The sequence below is a fragment of the Myotis myotis genome, unplaced genomic scaffold (assembly GCF_014108235.1).
Source record: "Myotis myotis isolate mMyoMyo1 unplaced genomic scaffold, mMyoMyo1.p scaffold_m19_p_2, whole genome shotgun sequence".
In the NCBI taxonomy this organism is placed as follows: domain Eukaryota; kingdom Metazoa; phylum Chordata; class Mammalia; order Chiroptera; family Vespertilionidae; genus Myotis; species Myotis myotis.
Genome location: NW_023416324.1, coordinates 27,847,282 through 27,867,180, shown reverse-complemented (window position 1 = coordinate 27,867,180; position 19,899 = coordinate 27,847,282). Strand labels below are relative to the sequence as shown.

Here is a 19,899-nt window from a genome sequence, read left to right as displayed (position 1 = left end):
TGTTGGGTTGAAGAATGAACAGGAAGTGAGAAGACAGACAGCGCCTAGGGCAGGGGTCTGAGTTGGATGGTCTTAGCGTCCTCTGTGCCTCGCACAATCTCTGGCACTAGTGTTTGAGGCATTGGTTTTGGACAGAAGAGAGACACCACCTCTGAGATAAGATGAGTATGTGAGCAGGGGCTATGTCCAGACTGCTGTGCGCCTGGTCCACGCTGAGGAGCCTCCTGTGAGCAGCTGCCCCCTTTACCTGTGTGCCTTTATGGCTGTGCAAGGCGGCCAGGTGCATCCCACCAGCCAGAAAAGTCCTCAGCACTAATCGGTTAGCCTTTTATGTTTCATTCTAGTCTATTTTTTAGTTGAGTATATGATACTTGTATCTTAATATTATTAAAATATTTTCAAGACGGTTCTAGAAGTGACATCACCATGGCCGCCCAAAGTTCAGTTCAAACTTGTATTGGTTGGTGACGGTGGGACTGGGACAGTGACCTGGGTGAAACATCACCTGACGGGTGAATTTGAGAAGAAGTACGTAGCCACCCTGGGTATGGAGGTGCACTCCCTCGTGTGCCACACCGACAAAGGGAACACGGCCGGCCCGGAGAAGCTCAGGGGACTGCGAGACGGCTGTGACATCCAAGTAACTTGGAGAGTTACTGAGAAGAATGTGCCTAACTGGCATAGCCACCTGGTGCGAGTGTGTGAGAACATCCCCATCGTGTTGTGTGGCAACAAAGTGGACATCGAGGACAGGAAAGTGAAGGCAAAATCAATGGTCTTGCCGAAACCGGTTTGGCTCAGTGGATACAGCGTTGGCCTGCGGACTGAAGGGTCCCAGGTTCGATTCCGGTCAGGGGCATGTGCCTGGGTTGTGGGCACTTCCCCAGTGGGGGATGTGCGGGAGGCAGCTGATCGATGTTTCTCTCTCACCGATGTTTCTAACTCTCTATCTCTCTCCTTTCCTCTCTGTAAAAAATCAATAAAATATATTAAAAAAAAAATTAAAAAAATCAATGGTCTTCACCGAAAGGAGAATCTCTGGTACTACGACATTTCTGCCAGGAGGAACCGCAGCTTTGGAAAGCCCTTCCCCTGGCTTGCTGGAAGGCGAGGCGGAGACCCTCGCTTGGAGTTTGTTGCCGTGCCTGCTCTTGCCCCTCCAGAGGTGGTCGTGGTCCCAGCACTGGCAGCGCGGTGTGAGCACGCTCTAGAGCAGCGGTTCTCAACCTGTGGGTCGCGACCCCTTTGGGGGTCGAATGACCCTTTCACAGGGGTTGCCTAAGACCATCGGAAAACACATATATAATTACATATTGTTTTTGTGATTAATCACTATGCTTTAATTATGTTCAATTTGTAACAATGAAATTGGGGCTCACCACAACATGAGGAACTGTATTAAAGGGTCGCGGCATTAGGAAGGTTGAGAACCACTGGTCTAGAGGTTGTGTTCAGGCCACCGCCCTCCCGGACCAAGATGACGAGCTGTGAGAGGGAAGCTGGAGCCCCGCGTCAGAAGTCTAGTTTTATAGGCAACTGTCCTGTGATGCCACTTTATTATATAGCGAAGCAGAACCTGTGCTGGATCTTTGGGATGCCGAAAGAGAGGAGTGGGCTTCAGAGTGAATGTGGCAGTTACAAAATACCTTCACTTTTTGGACCTGCATGTTTAGCTATATTGGAACACAGTTGTTTTCTGATAAAAATGCTGCAGTCGAATCACAATACTCAGTGGTGAAACCTTGTTTGTTACTGTCATTCCCGTTTCTTTTTATTTAGAATCAGAATAAAGTTGTATTTCAAATACCTTTAAAAAATATATATATATATATATATATTTTCATAAACGTCTATTAGTAAAGTGGCTACATAATCTCTTATTTGGATTGGATGTCTATTCGAACATTTCTTTGAGCATTTAGTTTAAAAACATTTTTCTTTTTTTAACTTTTATTTTAAAAATAATTTTAGACTTAAAAAAGTTGCAAAAATATTTCAAAGAACTTCCACATATCATACCTTCAGCTAGTTTATGGTAGTGTCTCTCATAGTTCCCCGTTGTAAAGTTAACTTTTTCCCTCTCTATAATTAATAAGTATCTTGTGGGGAGATACTTTAAGACTGTACTATATACGATCCCATTGCTCAAAATTTTACCCACTAATTTTAGCATCCTTTGCTTTTTTTTTTTTTTTTAGCTGAATTATTACTAAAATGGTTGCTAAATGGTGACCTTTCTAATTACATTATCCCTCCTCTGTTCCTTACTTGATCTTCCACTCTGCAGGAGGGTTCTCTCCTCTCCACACGTACTACATCCTGGTTAGTGGGTTACAGTGCTCCAGATCTGAGAATTATTGCCCCTGAGCCCCTGAGCTGGCTGCTTTTCCGTTTTACGTGTCCTCACCCTGAGCATTTTCCCACTTTCAGGCACAACGGTTGGTTTTGCTATCTGGTAAAGCAAATCCTCATCTCGTTATTTTCACTTAAAGAAAAATCTTGGCTTCTCTTGGGCATGAAGTATTTGGATTAATTTTATATTTAAAAAATAGTCATGGATTTTGACTGGAGTTAGACAATTTATAGAGAACTGACCTTTCAGAAGAACTGACATATTTCCATGATTGAATCTTCTCACTTAAGGAGCCTATTTTATCTCTGTATGTATTTGTATCTTTTATGTCCTTAGGTGAAAATCTTGCCCATTCCCTCCTAAGTTTATTTTTAGATATTTTATAGATTTTGTTGCCATCATGAATGGAATTTTTCCCCTTTATATTTTCTAATTGGTTATTGCTGGTACAGTTTTTAAGAAGCTTTTGATTTAATCTAATAATCACTTACTTCCTATTAGTTATAATGCTTTTACAATCGATTCTCTTGGCTTTTCTAGGTAGACAGTTATATAACCTGCCAGTGATAACTTTTTATCACTTCATTTATAATATTTATACATAATTTCTCTTTGTATGTTATCTCATGGCTAAGATATCTGAGTGTGGGTGGGGAAGGGTGATCTTGGGAATTCTTCTTGACTGATGTTACATTTAAGGGAGTATCAGAGAATGTGCAACAGGTGAAGCAAGGTGGTGGAGAATGTATTCCAGATAGGCTCGGGGGAGAGGAACAGTATGCCAGTGTCCAGTGAGTAGATAGAATGGCTAGAGCATAGGACACAAATGAGGTTGGGAGAAGCAAGAGAGTAAATGGGGCACAGTCTGAAGCTGCTGGATTCTGAGAGCAATTACTTTATTCTAAAGGAAATGAGAATTTAATGAAAGGGATGTTAGGTAGAATGGCCCCCCAAAGATGTTCATGCCCTAATCCCCAGGATCTGTAAATATGTTACCTTACATGGCAAAAAGGACTTTGCAGATAAAATTAAGGCTATGGATCTTAAAATTGGGTCAGGGAGGAGGAAATTATCCTGGGTTATTTATTTGTTTGTTTACGGTTAATCCTCACCCAAGGATATTTTTCCATTGATTTTTTTTTTTTTTGAAAATACATTTTTATTGCTTTCAGAAAGGAAGGGAGAGGGAGAGGGAGAGAGAGAAACATCAATGATGAAAGAGAATCATTGATCGGTTGCCTCCTGTACGCCCCCTACTGGGGATCAAGCCCACAACCCAGGCATGTGCCCTTGACCAGAATCGAACTCGGGACCCTTCAGTCTGCAGACCAACACTCTATCCACTGAGCCAAACCAGCTAGGCCTCCATTGATTTTTAAAGAGAGTGGAAGGGAAGGGGAGAGACAGAGAAAGAGAACCATTGATGTGAGAGAGACACATTGACTGGTTGCCTCCCTCATGTGCCCCAACTGGGGCTGGGGATCAAGCCTGCCCAAGGCCAGGGATTGAGCCTTGACTGGAATCGAACCCTAGACCCTTCAGCCTGCATGTGCTCACATGCTCTATCCACTGAGACAAACTGGCTAGGTCCCGAATTATTTATTTAAATATTTTTATTGATTTCAGAGAGGAAGGGAGAGGGAAAGAGAGAGGGAAACATCAGTGATGAGAGAGAATCATTGATCTGCTTCCTGCACGCACCCTACTGGGGATCAAGCCCACAAGCCAGGCATGTGCCCTTGACCAGAATTGAACCCGGGACCCTTCAGTCCTCAGGCCGACACTCTAGCCACTGAGTCAAACCAGCTAGGGCATGGATTATTTATTTTTTCATTGATTTTAGAGAGAGGAAGGGAGAGAAGAAACATTGATGTGAGAAACATTGATCGGCTGCCTCCTGCATGCACCCCGACCAGGGATCGAACTGGGATTGAACCTGCAACCTAGGTATATGCCCTGAGCAGAATTGAACCCAAAACCTTTTGGTGTACGCTCCAGCCAACTGAGCCACCCCGGCCAGGGCTATCCTGGGTTATGCAAGTGGGCCCCATCTAATCACATGAGCTGGAAAAGCAAAAAAGTTTATCTGGCTGGTGGTAGAAGGGGAAGTTGGAGAGATTCAGAGTCAGAGGAACTTGACCTACCATGGCTGAGGGGGGCCACATGGAAAACATGAGAAGGAACGCAGGAGCAAAGACTGTCTGACAGCCCAGCAAGGAAACGGGACCTCTGTCCTTCAGCTGCAAGGAACTGAATTTGGCCAACAGCCTGAATGACTCTGGAAACAGATCCATCTCTTGTCTCCAGAAAGCCCTGCCGACTGCTTGGTTTTGGCCTTGTGAGACTGTGCAGAGGACCCAGCTACAAAACTCAGAGAAAATAAATTTGTGTTATTTTAAGCTGCTAAATCTGTAGTACTTTGTTACAGCAGCAGCAGAATACTAATACTGAGGGGTTTAGGTAGGGAAGTAATGTCAAATTTTGTGTTATTATCAGACAACTGCTGTGCTGTGTGGAAAATGGATTTGGGAGAATGCAAATTTGGAGGCAGGGAAACTTGTCTTTGGGAATATAGTGGTCACAAGGATGGAGGGTAGTGATGGTGGGGAGGGGGATATGATTTGATACTTATTTGGGAGGTTGGAATTACCAGAATTTGGTCATTGATTGGATGTCAGGAATGAGGGAGAGACAGGACACAGATGACTGCTGAGTGACTGGTGAAGCTGTCCTAAGACACGGATGAGCAGGTGGGAACGTGCCGTGTCATGAACTTACTGGTAATTCCAGGTTCTTCATTTGAAAATTCTTCTATAAAGACTTACTTCAAGGTAGAGTATATCAGTAAGATGATTGCTTTTTCTTTTCAGACCTCAATTGGTTTTGTTTTGTGGTTTTGTTTTTTAGGTCATGTAGGACATTGTAAATCATGTGAAGATGGGCCTCTTGGTGTTTGTGCGCAATCTGCTGCTAGCCCTCTGCCTTTTCCTGGTCCTGGGGTTTTTGTATTATTCTGCATGGAAGCTACATTTTCTCCAGTGGGAGGACTCCAGTAAGTATGGTCGCTCTAGCCTGTCCCCCGAAAAGCCTGCTGCAGATCAGCGATGGGATTTTCACGTAGCTGCAATGTTCTCAGATTCTTCAGAGATGGGCAGTGAGAGTAAACTAACCATTTCTGGGATTTAGGCTTAGAAGTTGACTACTTTTGTTACTGTAAGTTAAGAACTTACAAAAAAAACAAACAAAAACAACAACTGCATGCCATGGCAAATTCTTATATGAACCCAGTGAAAAAGTGCTATTTTTTCGATAAAAACTAGAACTGTACTAGTATTTCTAGTCCTTGGATGTTGTTCTTAATGACTTAGTGAATTGCTGCTCCCATTGGCCATTTATTGCCTTAGGGCTTGGGAGTGAAGTTGGTTTTCTTTTTCCCTTCAAACTTCATCTTTATCTTTTCCTTGGATTTTCAATTTAATATTGTCTTTGTTTTATTTTCCTAAAGAAGATCTGTCTGCTTCATCTTTGTAGCCTTTGCTGGTCCTGAACTTGTGCTGGCTTTCCAGTCAATAACTCCTAATCCCTTTCTTCCATTTGTACCTCAGGCCTCATGTGTCACCCAGCATGTTCTGTATACCTGCCTGAACCCTTCAGACTTGGTTTTCGTTCACCCAGTGTTGCCTGTGTTGTGGTTTAGGCTTGCCGTTGAAGGTTTGCACTGAGCAACACCAGCTTTGCACATTCTCTTTTTGAACACAAGTAGTTTTCCTTTTGGTTCTTTGGTCTGAAGGCTTGTTGCAGGAAATACCAGGTAATCTGTTCTGATTCTTAGTCAATGTCTCTTCTCTGAAGTAGTTTTATTTTCCCAAACATCTACCTGATAAAAGTGTAGAATTCACTTGAGAGTAGAGTTAGTCTCTCAATATGAGGTCAAAATGCTAGAATGAGTTGGAAGAGGCATCTGACAGTTGGCCTCGTGTTGAGACCTTAACACGGGAACTGTTCCTATGAAGTAGTTCACTTATTTCTCACATGGCCCAAACTACTGAAGCAGTTGCAAGCCCATTTTTAAAATAGAGTGTTATGTCTTCATTGTTTTATATGGAATGTTTAAATGCCTTTTAACTGCTTAGCTTATAATTGCCAGTAATTACTTTGTGTTTCCGGAGTTTACTTAAATTTGTGTCCCAACTTATTTTTAAAATCAAGGAGACTACCCACAATAAGGAGTGTTTATATCAGTGCAGTGCAAAAGTCTGTGGTTAGAGGCATTGTCTGTAGCCATAATGGATAAATTAATCTGTATCCATAAAATAGATGGAAACATGTGCAAGGGATGGGGGTCTCTATTTCCGATAAGAGCTACTGACCTGTAGAAGACATAATCAAGGATTAGATAGTATTATGCGGGAGAAGTTAAGAAAGATACTAACTTTATGGAAGACCTGTTGTTTGTCAGGCCTCATACATTTAATTTTATTTAATTTACTTCTTACTATAACCATATGAATATGCTATTATTATCTCTATTTTCCAGTTGAGCAACTGAAGTATTTAGTTTCATTAGTTTATCTAAGTTACACAGTTAATGGCTGTTGGAATTTGTCAAATGCTTTTTCTGCATCTATTGTTATGATCATATGTTTTTATCCTTTAATCTGTTTATGTGGTGTATCACATTGATTTGTGGCTATTGAACCAATCTTGCATCCCAGGAATAAATTTCACTTGATTATGGTATATGATCTTTCTAATGTATTGCTGAATTAAGTTTGCTGATATTTTGTTGAGTTTTGCATTTATGTTCATCAGGGATATTGGCCTATAATTTTCTTTTTTTGTAGTGTCTTTGTTTTTGTTATCAGGGTAATGCTGGCCTCATAAAATAATTTTGGTAGCCTTTTCTCGTCTTTAATATTTGGAATAGTTTGAGAAGGATAGTTTTTTTGTGTGTTGTTGTTGTTTTTTAGAGACAGTAGGAGGGAGGAAGGAACGGGAGAGAGAGACACACACACACACACATCAATTGGTTGCTTCCCACACATGCACGGATGAGCCTGCAACCAAGGTATGTGTCTTTGACCAGGAATTGAACCCAGGACCCTTCAGTCCATGGGCTGATGCTCTAACCACTGAGCAATCAAACAGGGTGAGAAGGATAGGTATTAATTTTTCATTGAACGCTTGGTAAAATTCTCTTGTGAAGCCATTTAGTCCAGGACCCTTATTTGTTGGGAGTTTTGATTACTCATTTGATCTTTTAATAATTATTGGTCTGTTCAGATATTCTGTTTCTAATTCAGTCTTGGACAATTGTACAGTCCTAGGAATTTATCCATTTCTTCCACATTGTCCGATTTGTTGTTATATAATTGTTCGTAGTATTTTTTTTTTTTTAATAATGGCTTTGTTTTCTGTGGTGTTGGCTGTCATTTCTCTTTCATTTCTGATTTTACATATTTGGGCCCTTTTTTTTCTTTTTTAAATATATTTTATTGATTTTTTACAGAGAGGAAGGTAGAGAGACAGAGAGTTAGAAACATCGATGAGAGAGAAACACCGATCAGCTGCCTCCTGCACATCTCCCACTGGGGATGTGCCCGCAACCCAGGTACATGCCCCCGACCGGAATCGAACCCGGGACCCCTCAGTCCGCAGGCCGACGCTCTATCCACCGAGCCAAACCGGTTAGGGCCCCTTTTTTTCTTGATGAGTCTGATTAAAGGTTTATCAATCTTGTTTATCTTTTAAAAGAACCAGTTATTTGTTTCATTGATCTTTTCTATTGTTTTTAAGTCTCTCCTTGGTTTTTTTTTTCACACTGTGATTTTTATTATTTCCTTCCACTTACTTTGGGTTTTGTTTGTTCTTCTTTTTCCTTTATATGTAAGGTAAGGGTTTTTTTTTGGAGATTTTTCTTGTTTCTCAGGGTGGTAGGTCTGTATTGCTATGAATTTCTCTTTTAGAACTGCTTTGGTTGTGTCCCACAGATTTTTGAGATCATGTTTTCAGTTCTGTTTGTCTCAAGGTATGTTTATTTTCCTCTTTGATCTCATTTTTATCTGTTCATTATTTAGTAGCTTGTTATTTAGCCTCCATGTGTTTTTCAATTTTCTTCTTATGGTTGATTTCTAGTATCATATCATTGTGATCAAAGAAGGTACTTGATAGATTTTAGCCTTTTTAAATTTCTTGAGACTTGTTTTGCAGCCTAACATGCAGTCTGTCCTGGAAAATGTTTCTGTGCACTTGAAAAGAAGGTATATTCTATTGCTTTTGGGTGAGATGCTCTAAAATTATCTGTTAAGTCCGTTTGATCTAATGTGTCATTTAAAACTTCTCTTTCCTTAATTTTCTCTCTGGATGATCTATCCATTGATGTCAGTGGGATGTTACTGTCAATCTCTCCCTTTGTTTGTCAGTGTTTACTTTATATACTTAACTGTTCCTACATTGAGTGCATAGTCAAAACAAATGTTTTACAACAGATTGAATTAGAAACTGGTGAAAATCCAAATTTCTTTTATTAACTTGTAAATTAAAGAGATTTGCAGAAATGTAAAATTACGCTTTCCTACTTGTTCTGTTTCAGAAAAGTTATTTTTTCTATTGTTAATTTTAAATGAATTCATACTTTTAAAATGTTTTAATATAACAAATCCTATCTAATAAAGAGGGAATATGCTAATTGTCTGCCCTGCCCTCAAAGATGGTGGCACCCACAACCAATAAGGAGGGAATATGCTAATTGACTGCCCCGCCCTAAAAGGTGGCAGTGCCACAGCCACAAGATGGCTAGCAGGGGAGGGCAGTTAGGGGTGATCAGGCCTGCAGAAGAGGGCAGTTGGGGGCAACCAGGCCGGCAGGGGAGGGCAGTTGGGGGTGACCAGGCTGGCAGGGAGGGCAGTTAGGAGTGACCGGGCCAGCAGGGGAGGGCAGTTGAGGGCAATCACGCCTGCAGGGGAGGACAGTTAGGGGCAACCAGGCCAGCAGGGGAGGGCAGTTGGGGGCGACCAGGCCTGCAGAGGAGGGCAGTTGGGGGCGACCGGGCTGGCAGGGGAGGGCAGTTGGGGTGATCGGGCCGGCAGGGGAGGGTAGTTGGGCGTGATCAGGCAGGCAGGCAGGAGAGCGGTTGGGAGCCAGCAGTCCTGGATTGTGAGAGGGATGTCCGACTCCCGGTGTAGGCCTGATCCTATAAACCAGCAGTCGGACATCCCCCGAGGGGTTCCAGATTGGAGCGGGTGCAGGCTGGGCTGAGGGACACTCCCTGCCCTCCCACCCCCCGTGCACAAATTTTGTGCACCAGGCCTCTAGTATTAATAAAATCATTCATCCACATACACAAACACTTTGGAGTCCTTAGTAAGTTTTAAGAGTGTGAAAGGGTCTAATATCAGAAATCTAAGAACCACTGTATTCTTGAGTCTTCAAAAAAGTGGAGTTCAGGGATTGGGGGACTTTCAGAAGTGAGAGTGTTTAGGGATTGGTTGACCTTTAGCTGTGGATTCCCAATTCCATGAATAAGGCTGTTGTTGAATAGGATGACTTTCAGAGCAGTGGTCACTGAAGTGAAGCTGTTGTTGATGGATTTGGTTGGGTTTTAAAGTAGTTCTGGTGGTTACTTTTTGCTATAGGAAAAAAACAATCAATGCTCTTTTTGATGGTTAGCAACCTTTTATTCTCAATGGAAAAAATGGGAAAGAATAGAAGGCATAACTCTTATAATTCAACAATAAGAAGACAATCCAATTTTTAAAATGGGCAAAGGACCTGGATAGCCATTTCTCCAACAAAGATATACAAATGGTCAATAAGCACTTGAAAAGATGTCCAACATCAATAGTCACTAGGGAAATGCAAATTTGCAATGAGATACCACTTAACACCCACTGGAATGGTTATAATAAAAATGACAGATAGTAGCAAGTGTTGGCGAGGATGTGGAGAAATTGGAGCCCTCATACCCAGATCGTGGGAATGTAAAATGGTGTAGCCATTTTGGAAAACAGTCTGGCAGTTCCTTAAAAAGTTAAATATAGAGTTACCATTTGACCCAGCAGTTCCACTCCTAGGTATATAAACTCAAGAGAAATGAAAACATATGTCCACATTAAAACTTGTATGTGAGCTTTCATAGAAGCATTATTCCTAATAGCCAAAAAGTGTAAATAACCCAATAGTCCACCAGCTGGTGAATGGGATAAATAAAAGTGGTATGTCTGCCGGCGATTTTCAACTGGTGTGCCATGCCAGGCATACTGGTGTGCCACAAGAATTTTTAAAAAACATGCAATACCTTGCTATTTTTATCTCTTTTCCCTTAGATTGTCAAATAAAAAAATGAGAACAGCCAACACAACAATAGCTGTCTGGTGTAACTGAATCAAAATTATACTTTTTTTTTGGTCAGATTGGCAAGAAGTATATTTTTTGGTGTGCTGCAGAATTTTAGTAGTTTATGTGTACTGTGAGATGAAAACGGTTGAAGATTGCTGGTCTATACAATGGGATGTTATTCAGCAATAAAAATGAATGAGATACTGATGTCCTACAATATGAATGAAGCTTGAAAACATTATGCTAAGTGAAAGAAGCTAGTCCCAAAGGACCATATATTATATGAAATGTTCAAAATAGGCAAACCTGTGGAGACAGCAGATTCCTGGTCATTTAGGACTGGTGGGCTAGAAGGAAGAAACTAAAGGGTATAGGATGGTTCTTCTTTAACTGTTCCCTGCCAAGGCCACGTCAGGGTGGGCCATCAGGCCGGCCGTGGGAGGAACGCCCCTCCTGGAAGTGTACAACTTGAGCAGTTCATTTCCTGTTGGTGGGGGTTTGAGACTGGGAATTCTGTTAAGATTTAATAGTCACGGGCTATTGCTGGCTGGGTATGGAATTTCTTTGGCTATATAGTTCCATTAAAACTTAAGAGGCTCACTGTAAAAAGATTTTTTTTAAATAATTGAAATATGAATGTGGACTGAGCTAAGAAGTTACTAACTTTGTTAGATGTGATAATGATATTGGGATCATGTAAGAAAATGTATTTTATAATTGTGACCAGAAGAACTATTTAGGGATGAAACAGCATGATGTCAGGGACTTGATAAAACTATGTAGCCAAAAAACAGAGAGGGAGAAAGAAAGAGGGGCCAGGGAAGGAAGGGGAGAGAATGAAGGAATAAAACCAGGAAGCCAGTAGCAAAATGTTTTGCATAATTGTTTAATCTGTAGGACAGGGCTTATTACACTCTTCTCTTTACTTTTATGTAGTTAGAAAACTTTCATTAAGAAAAAGTGAAGTCAAACAAAAATTTTTCCTACATGACTAACCACAGCTGCCAAAGATCATATTTAGACTCTGATCTTTTACTTATTGACCTCTGCTCCATACTTCCTCTAGCTCTTGAATTAATTTGTGGGTACTTTCCGAGACCTTTTGAAATAGTAGGCCAGGGTGGGAGACAATACGTTTTATTTTTTATTTATTGATTTTGAGAGAGAGAGAGAGAGAAACATCTGTTGTTTCACTTATTTGTGCATTCATTGGTTGGTTCTTTTTTTTTTAAATTGGACTTGATTTGCATTTTCTTTCTTTTTTAAAAAAAATATATTTTATTGACTTTTTACAGAGAGGAAGGGAGAGGGATAGAGAGTTAGAAACATTGACGAGAGAGAAACATTGACCAGCTGCCTCCTTCACACCCCCTACTGGGGATGTGTCTGCAACCAAAGTACATGCCCTTGAACGGAATCGAACCTGTGACCCTTTAGTCCACAGGCCGACGCTCTATCCATTGAGCCAAACCGATTAGGGCAGTGGTCGGCAAACTCATTAGTCAACAGAGCCAAATATCAACAGTACGATTGAAATTTCTTTTGAGAGCCAAATTTTTTAAACTTAAACTATATAAGTAGGTACATTGTTATTAACTTAATTAGGGTACTCCTAAAGCTTAGGAAGAGCCACAGTCAAGGGGCCAAAGAGCTGCATGTGGCTCGTGAGCCACAGTTTGCCAACCCCGGGATTAGGGCATTGGTTAATTCTTACATGTGCCTTGAGCGGGATTGAACCTGCGCCTGGGTATGTGCCCTGACTTTTTAGTGTACAGGACGATATCCAACCAACTGAGCCACACTGGCCAGGGCAGATAGTCCCTTTAATCTGATCTCCTCCTTCAGGTTCACTCCAGTTGTCAGGCAAATAACTATTGTTTGAAAATGTTTTGGACCACAATTTTATCTCCTGTGATGGCTGCTGCTTGGAGGTATCCCTTTAAAACTGCTTCAATTTGAGATGGAAATGCTATCCTGTACAATAAAAGCCTAATATGCAAATTGACCAAACGGCAGAATGACCAGCAGAACAACCGGTTGTTATGAGGCGCACTGACCACCAGGGGGCAGACGCTCAATGCAAGAGCTGCCTACAGCCCACAGGCCCCAGGCCAACCAAGGCGGGTGCCAGTGGGGGCCCCCCGATTGCCCCACAGATGGGCCCTGATCGCCAGCCAGGCCTAGGGACCCTACCGTGCGTAAATTTTGTGCACCGGGCCTCTAGTTATTTATATAAAAGGGGGGGAAGTCTTGTATATGTATGTTCATATTTGTACATACACAGGCATATGTATTATATATGTACTAGAGGCCCAGTGCACAAAAATTTGTGCACTCGGGAGGTTCCTCAGCCCGGCCTGTGCCCTCTCGCAGTCTGGGACCCCTCAGGGGATGTCTACCTGCTAGGTTAGGCCTGCTTCCCGGGGGATCGGGCCTAAGCTGGCAGTCAGACATCCCTCTGGCAGCCCGGGAGCCCTCGGGGGATGTCCACTTGCCAGCGGGGAGCAGGCCTAAGCTGCAGTTGGACATCCTTAGCGCTGCTGAGGAGGCGGGAGAGGCTCCCACCACCACCGCTGTGCTGGCAGCCATCAGCCTGGCTTGCGGCTGAGCAGAGCTCCCCCTGTGGGAGCGCACTGACCACCAGGGGGCAGCTCCTGCATTGAGCGTCTGCCCCCTGGTGGTCAGTGTGTGTCATAGTGACCAGTCATTCCCAGTCATTCTGCTGTTAGGGTCAATTTGCATATTTCCCTTTTATTATAGGATTTGCACACCTGTATGTAACATAACTCTGGAAGCACAATACCCAGAAATAATAACTTTGGTTGTCTTCAAGGAAAAAAACTGATAGCTGGGAGAGAGGATACAGGATGAAAGAGGACAAGGATCAAAACTTTGGGAGCTACCAACTAAGGGGTGAGCAGCATGTGGTCACTCCTTCAAAGTCACCCTGAATAAACAGTGGTTCTTAAACTTTTAAAAATATATATTTTTATTAATTTCAGAGAGGAAGAGAGAGATGGAAACATCAGTGATGGGAGGGAATCATTGATCAGCTGCCTTTTGCATGTCCCACATTGGGGATTGAGGCCGCAACCCAAGCATGTGCCCTTGATCAGAATCAAACCCGGAAACCTTCAGTCCCCAGTCTGAGGCTATATCCACTGAGCAAGACCGGTTAGGGCAGTGGTTCTTAAACTTTTAAGAAGCCTGAGCAGTCATAGAGAGAGGGAAAGTTGTAGAAAGAAGTTTCAAAAAGGAAGGAATGCGAGGGCATGTGTGCGCCCTTTGACCCAGCATTTCCACTTCTAGGAATTCATCTACAGGCATTTCTGGGTACTTGCGAAATGATCTATGTACAGTAGTACTCACTGCAGCATTTTTTGTTTGTTTGTTGCATCATTGGTTTTACATATATATATATATATATATATATATCAATAATATATATATATTTATATATATTTTATTGAATTTTTACAGAGAGGAAGGGAGAGGGATAGAGAGTTAGAAACATCGATGAGAGAGAAACATCGATCAGCTGCCTCCTGCACAACCCCTACTGGGGATGTGCCCGCAACCAAGGTACATGCCCTTGACCAGAATCGAACCTGGGACCCTTCAGTCTGCAGGCCGACACTATCCCAGTGATGGCGAACCTATGACACTCATTTTTTGGTTGATTTTTCTTTGTTAAATGGCATTTAAATACATAAAATAAATATCAAAAATATAAACCTTTGTTTTACTATGGTTGCAAATATCAAAAAATTTCTATATGTGACACGGCACCAGAGTTAAGTTAGGGTTTTTCAAAATGCTGCCATGCTGAGCTCAAAAGGTTCGCCATCACTGCTCTATCCACTGAGCCAAACTGGTCAGGGCGCATCATTGTTTTTAATAACAAAAGCTTGGAAGTAACTTAACTGTTCATCAGTAGAGGCCAAGTTCAGCTATCCAATGGGGTGTTCTGCACCTGAAGAATGAGGAGGCTCTGTATATGCTGATAGGATAAGATTTCTAAAATACAGGGTGTCCCCCCAAAATGTACACACGCTTTAACAGCTGGTAGCTCAATTTTGAAAATGAAGTATATTTTAATAAACACTACCCTGATAATTATTCAGAGTGTGTGTATACATTTGGGGGGGATAGTCTTTATATTATGTGTAAAAAGCAAGGATCAGGAGTTTTGTTTGGGGTTTAGAATGTTTTAAATTTTTATCATTGTTCTGAATACATATAGCTAGTTATTATTTTTAAATATATTTTTATTGATTTCAGAGAGGAAGGAAGAGGGAGAGAGCGAGAGAAACATCCATGATGAGAGAAGAATCATGGATTGGCTGCCTCCTGCAAGTCCCCCACTGGGGATGGAGCCCACAGTCCGGGCATGTGCCCTTGACCGAAATTGAACCTGGGACCTTTCAGTTCGCAGGCCGATGCTCTGTCCACTGAGTCAAACAGGTTAGGGCATGGTTATTATTCTTTATTACCATTGCAGAATACTGATTTTTTTCTTTGAGCTCCAGTATTCTTATTCTTATTATGAGCTTTTTTATTACCAGCAATAGTTGGCACGGAAAAGTGGAAAAATCAGATTTTTACATTATTAAATTTACTCCATTTTGAGCCAATCACAGTTGTCTCCTGCTGTTTTGGTTTGACTGCCAAGTGCCTTTATATGGTATTTTAGCTTTTTAATAGAGCTTTGCTATGTAGCAGTCGCCTGGAGCCACAAGAGGGCAGGAGAACCTTTGGATTGCCACAGGACAGGCTTGTGCTGCGTATCTTCCTTCTGGCAACGTGGTGTATGGGATTGTTCTTTAACTCATTCATTAAACCATGTGCACCTATATCTGTCACCAGTGGAAGCAATAGCGAGGTGAAGGAGAGAACATAGATTTTGGAATGACATACAGGGCATCCCAAAAGATGTATACACACTTGAACAGCTGATAGCTCAATTTTGAAAATGAAATGTATTTTAATAAACCCTGCCTTTATAATTATTCAAAGTGTTTGTACACTTTTTTGGGGGATACCCTAATACTGCCTTTTGCTCTCCCTCCCTTCTTGCAAATTACTTAGTGAACTAGTTACAGTACTTGAACTGTCTCAGAGCTTAACTATGCAAGAGATAATTGCAATGTGCAAGACATACCAGAGAGTTGAGGCTTTGGAGTAAACTTATTCTGGCTTTGAGTCCTAGTCTGTGACTTGGTAATTTATTTGCTCTTTGAACCTGAGTTTTATCACCTGCAGAACGAGTGAAAGATTTAATGAGTGAGTGTGTGTAAAGCTCTTAGCACTGTGTTGTGGTGAGCACGCAAGAAGTAACTGCCCTAATTGTAATACCAGGTACCCGCACAGATGGATAATAGATCCTCAGTAACTTTTGTTACATGGCTCTTCGTTATATACTTAATAATTTCTTTATTTGATGACAAGCAAGGTGGTAATATTATTGTTGGGATAATTTCAAAGCTCCCTTTCTCAAAGGGGCTGTCAAAATGTGGTCTCATTTATTTTCTTGCAAAGCATTAGTCTTTTAATAGTATAATACATTCTGAATTTCTCTGGAGAGTCTCAGTTTTTAAGCTTCCATCCCAGTGTGATTTTGCATATGTTCATTTTTGATTGGAAAAGCTGGGATTGGTGCCATATACTGAGGCAGAGTTGGGTAACATGATACTGCATCAAGGATACAGTGCCTGTCTCAGGTTGGGTCATAGGGAAGTGATTCTGAGATAGAGATTAGAGTGTGGAAAGCTTATTAGGGAGTGGTTTTGGGACCAATGATCCTGCAAGGAAACAGATGGGAAGGGAGGAGAAGGAAGCATGATTGTACAGAGGACAAGTTGGACTGGGATTCAGCCCCAAGAAAGGTCTCAGCCAGCCCCGCAGGGATGTGAAATTGGGCTAGTCCGTCTGAGTTAGGGGAAGGGGGCTGTGCCTTTATACCGGGAGTTTCTCCTTGACCTGTCATTGGACACCACTAGTCAGTAAAGGAGGCCACCCTGGAAAGACATGACTCTGGGCAAGACAGCTGTCTCAGCCAAGGCATTTCCTGAAAAGGGCTGACGCTGATCCCAGCAGCAGACCGGTCCTTCCAATCTGAGGGGCACACTGTAGCTTCCACTGTGCCCAAGTCACCTGGAAGGGAAAATAGTAATATGGCTAGTGTGGCGTAACCAAGGATCGCTGTAGACAGAGTTGCTTGTAAGTAAAACGTAGGAATAATTGTTATTTTTAACTTTAAGAATTCATGATAATGTCATTTCAGTCAGGGCTGGCTCCCTCCTGTTACCGACTACCCCCAAAATGCCAATGGCCGGACAGTGAAGGTTTTTTTCTTTCCTGTCACAATCTAGTGCAGATGTGTGGGGGTTGGGGAAGGAGTTCTGTTCCACCTCATACATTCAGGGACACAGATTCCTCCCATCTGGTCACCCCGCCCACTCCTAGGGCCTTGAATCCTCCACGGGGTCCTCTGATCTGGCGCACAGAGGAGAAAGGGGCGAGAACTTGGAGGATACGCAGAGGGCCTCTCTGGGCCAGGCCTGCAGGTGATGTCCTGCAAACCGTGGTTCATTGACCAGACCCCAGTCACGGGCCTTCCTGTCTCCCGGGGATCTGCTAGAGCAGTAGTGTGGTCAGGGGAGAAGGAAGGAATATAACCCTCATTGCTACAGTATTATGTTGCTCATACCCTTGTGGTGGCCAGATTTCATCATTACTGATGAATTAAAGACACTTCAAAACTATATGTTTTTTAATTTCCCAGAGTTACATATTTAAATTTCCACCATCATAATATTATGGTTTTCTTTACCTGGGGGTATTTTAACAGACTGGGAAAGCAAAATTTTACTAGAGAGAAGGGATGGAGCAGAGTATTAAAGAACTGAAAACTTAAGAATTCTTAGCTCAGGAAAGGCAAAAAGGCAAAATAACTTCAGGTGTGTGTGTGCGGGCGGCTATGTTTATTTTCAGTGGTACAGAAGAAAACTGCAAAGCCTCTGATCCTGTCACGTGGCTATGAAAACAGGTCTTCTCTCTCCCTCAGCTACAGCAGGAATGTCTTCCTCGTGGTGACGCGGAGGTAGCCGTGAGATAGGGACTACAAAGAAATGCTCATGTATATAGCACTGAAAGCTGCTTGCGGGGATTCATGTAAATACCACCCAGGCAGCGCTGAGTGGGTGTGAGAGAAGCCAGGGCAGAGATATCAGTGACATTCTGTCACTCAACAGTAGTTCAGCTTTGGTCTGGGCTGTGTGGGGCACATAGGAGGGAGGGACGGGGCCTGAGAAGTTTGCACACTGAACGCTGAGGCTCACAGGAAGGAGCCAAGGGTGAGACGGGGCCAGGTAAAGTGTGTCAGAGATCAGAAGGAAGAAGCGAAGTCCAGAGAGCCTTTGGGGAAGAGGGGCTCTGACGCAGGGACCCTGGCAGGTGGGGTGTGGCATCTTGGCACCTGGGGAAGGGACTCCAGAGAAGTAGAACGTTGGCAGTATTTCTGAAGCAAGTATGATCGCTGAGAATGACGTGAAGAACGGTGTGGGTGAGGGGTAGTGAGACAGAAGATGGGAGAGGGAGGGTGGAGGCAGATATCGAGGGCCTCAGTGTCCGGTATGCAGGTTCATATTTGATGCAGCAGGGCCATTGAAGGTCCTTCCACTTAATGGAGATGCCTGGTGGAAATTCTGGGCTTCTGTGTGGAGGAGAATGACCAGAACACAGAAGTTTCTTCTGGCATTTCTATTTGAGTACCTAGAATTCAAAATTGTCCTTTATTATTTCCTCAGCGAAGTTCATTTCAATGCCGCTTAATTATACTTATTAAGATAGTTACTGTACTAGTCTCTTAAGATCAAAACTAAATAAGCCTCAGTCCCTACTTTTGAGGAATTATAATCTGATGAGATCTGTTTAAAAAGAAGTGCTCCAAATGTTACCTATGCTAAGACAGAGGGATGTAGAGCTTGTGGACAGTGCTCACTAACCTTCTAAAAAGCCCCTACTCTCCTGTAAAAACACTGAAATCTTACAGTCTTCGTTAATTGATATTTAAAAATAAAGTAAATACCATAATAAAAAATTAATGAGCCGAAACCGGTTTGGCTCAGTGGATGGAGCGTCGGCCTGTGGACTGAGGGGTCCTGGGTTCGATTCCGGTCGGGGGCATGTGCCTGGGTTGCGGGCGTGTCCCCAGTGGGAGATGTGCAGGAGGCAGCTGATTGATGTTTCTCTCTCATCGATGTTTCTGACTCTCTGTCTCTCTCCCTTCCTCTCTGTAAAATATCAATAAAATATATTTAAAAAAAAATTAATGAAGGGGATTGTGGGGCACGTAGGAAGGGAGACTGGTACTGTTACACAAGGAGTGGGTCATTGGATCTTGAAGTGCAGTGTTAGGGGGTGGGTGTAGGAAAGGCTTTGTAGAGGAAGAGGCTCTCAAGCCTGGACTTGAAGTATGAATGAATAGGTGAGAAGTGCATTTTAGGCAGAAAGAATCCCCTGAATAAAGGTGTAGGGACCTGGAAAAGAGCCAGGAGACAGTGTTGAATGGAATGCTGAGTTTGGACTTTGTGCCAGACGGAAGCTGCTGGTGAAAGCATGTGAGCAGGAAACGAATGTGGTCAGATTTGCATTTTAGGAAGGTAACTGGCAGCAGAGTGGAGTACGGGTGAGACAGAGTGTGGGAGGTAGGGATACTAACTGCCCCAGTGTTTCACCAGCTGGGGAAATTCAGGGATGGAGAGAATGCCTGGAGAGGCTGCTCGGTGGAGGGGGTATCTGAGCTGAGTAGAGAAGCATAAAGAGGAGTGCAGAGAGCACACTTACTTATCCTATATAATAAAAGGCTAATATGCAAATCGACCAAACGGTGGAATGACTGGTTGCTATGACACACACTGACCACCAGGGGGCAGATGCTCAACGCAGGAGCTGCCCCCTGGTGGTCAGTGCGCTCCTAAAGGGGGAGCGCCGCTCAGCCAGAAGCCAGGCTCATGGCTGGCGAGTGCAGCAGCAGTGGCGGGAGCCTCTCCTACCTCTGTGGCAGCGCTAAGGACTACTCCGGGGATGTCCGACTGCTGGCTTAGGCCTGCTCTCCCCCCCCCTCCCCCACAGGCCTAACTCGGCAGTCGGACACCCCCTGAGGGGTCCCAGACTGCGAGAGGGCACAGGCCGGGCTGAGGGACCCC

The 19,899-nt window shown here is 43.0% G+C and overlaps 1 protein-coding gene across 3 annotated transcripts in view; it reads left to right on the top strand.

Annotated features, from left to right (window-relative positions):
* The window catches only part of ST3GAL3 (ST3 beta-galactoside alpha-2,3-sialyltransferase 3), a 182,264-nt gene that overhangs the window by 14,829 nt on the left and 147,536 nt on the right, over positions 1-19,899 (top strand). For all 3 annotated transcript variants that reach the window (XM_036347768.1, XM_036347769.1, XM_036347767.1), the window contains exon 2: positions 5,261-5,405. In XM_036347768.1, the coding sequence (XP_036203661.1) occupies positions 5,291-5,405 (115 nt within the window). In that variant the 5' untranslated portion in view covers positions 5,261-5,290. The remainder of the gene's footprint in view (positions 1-5,260; positions 5,406-19,899) is intronic.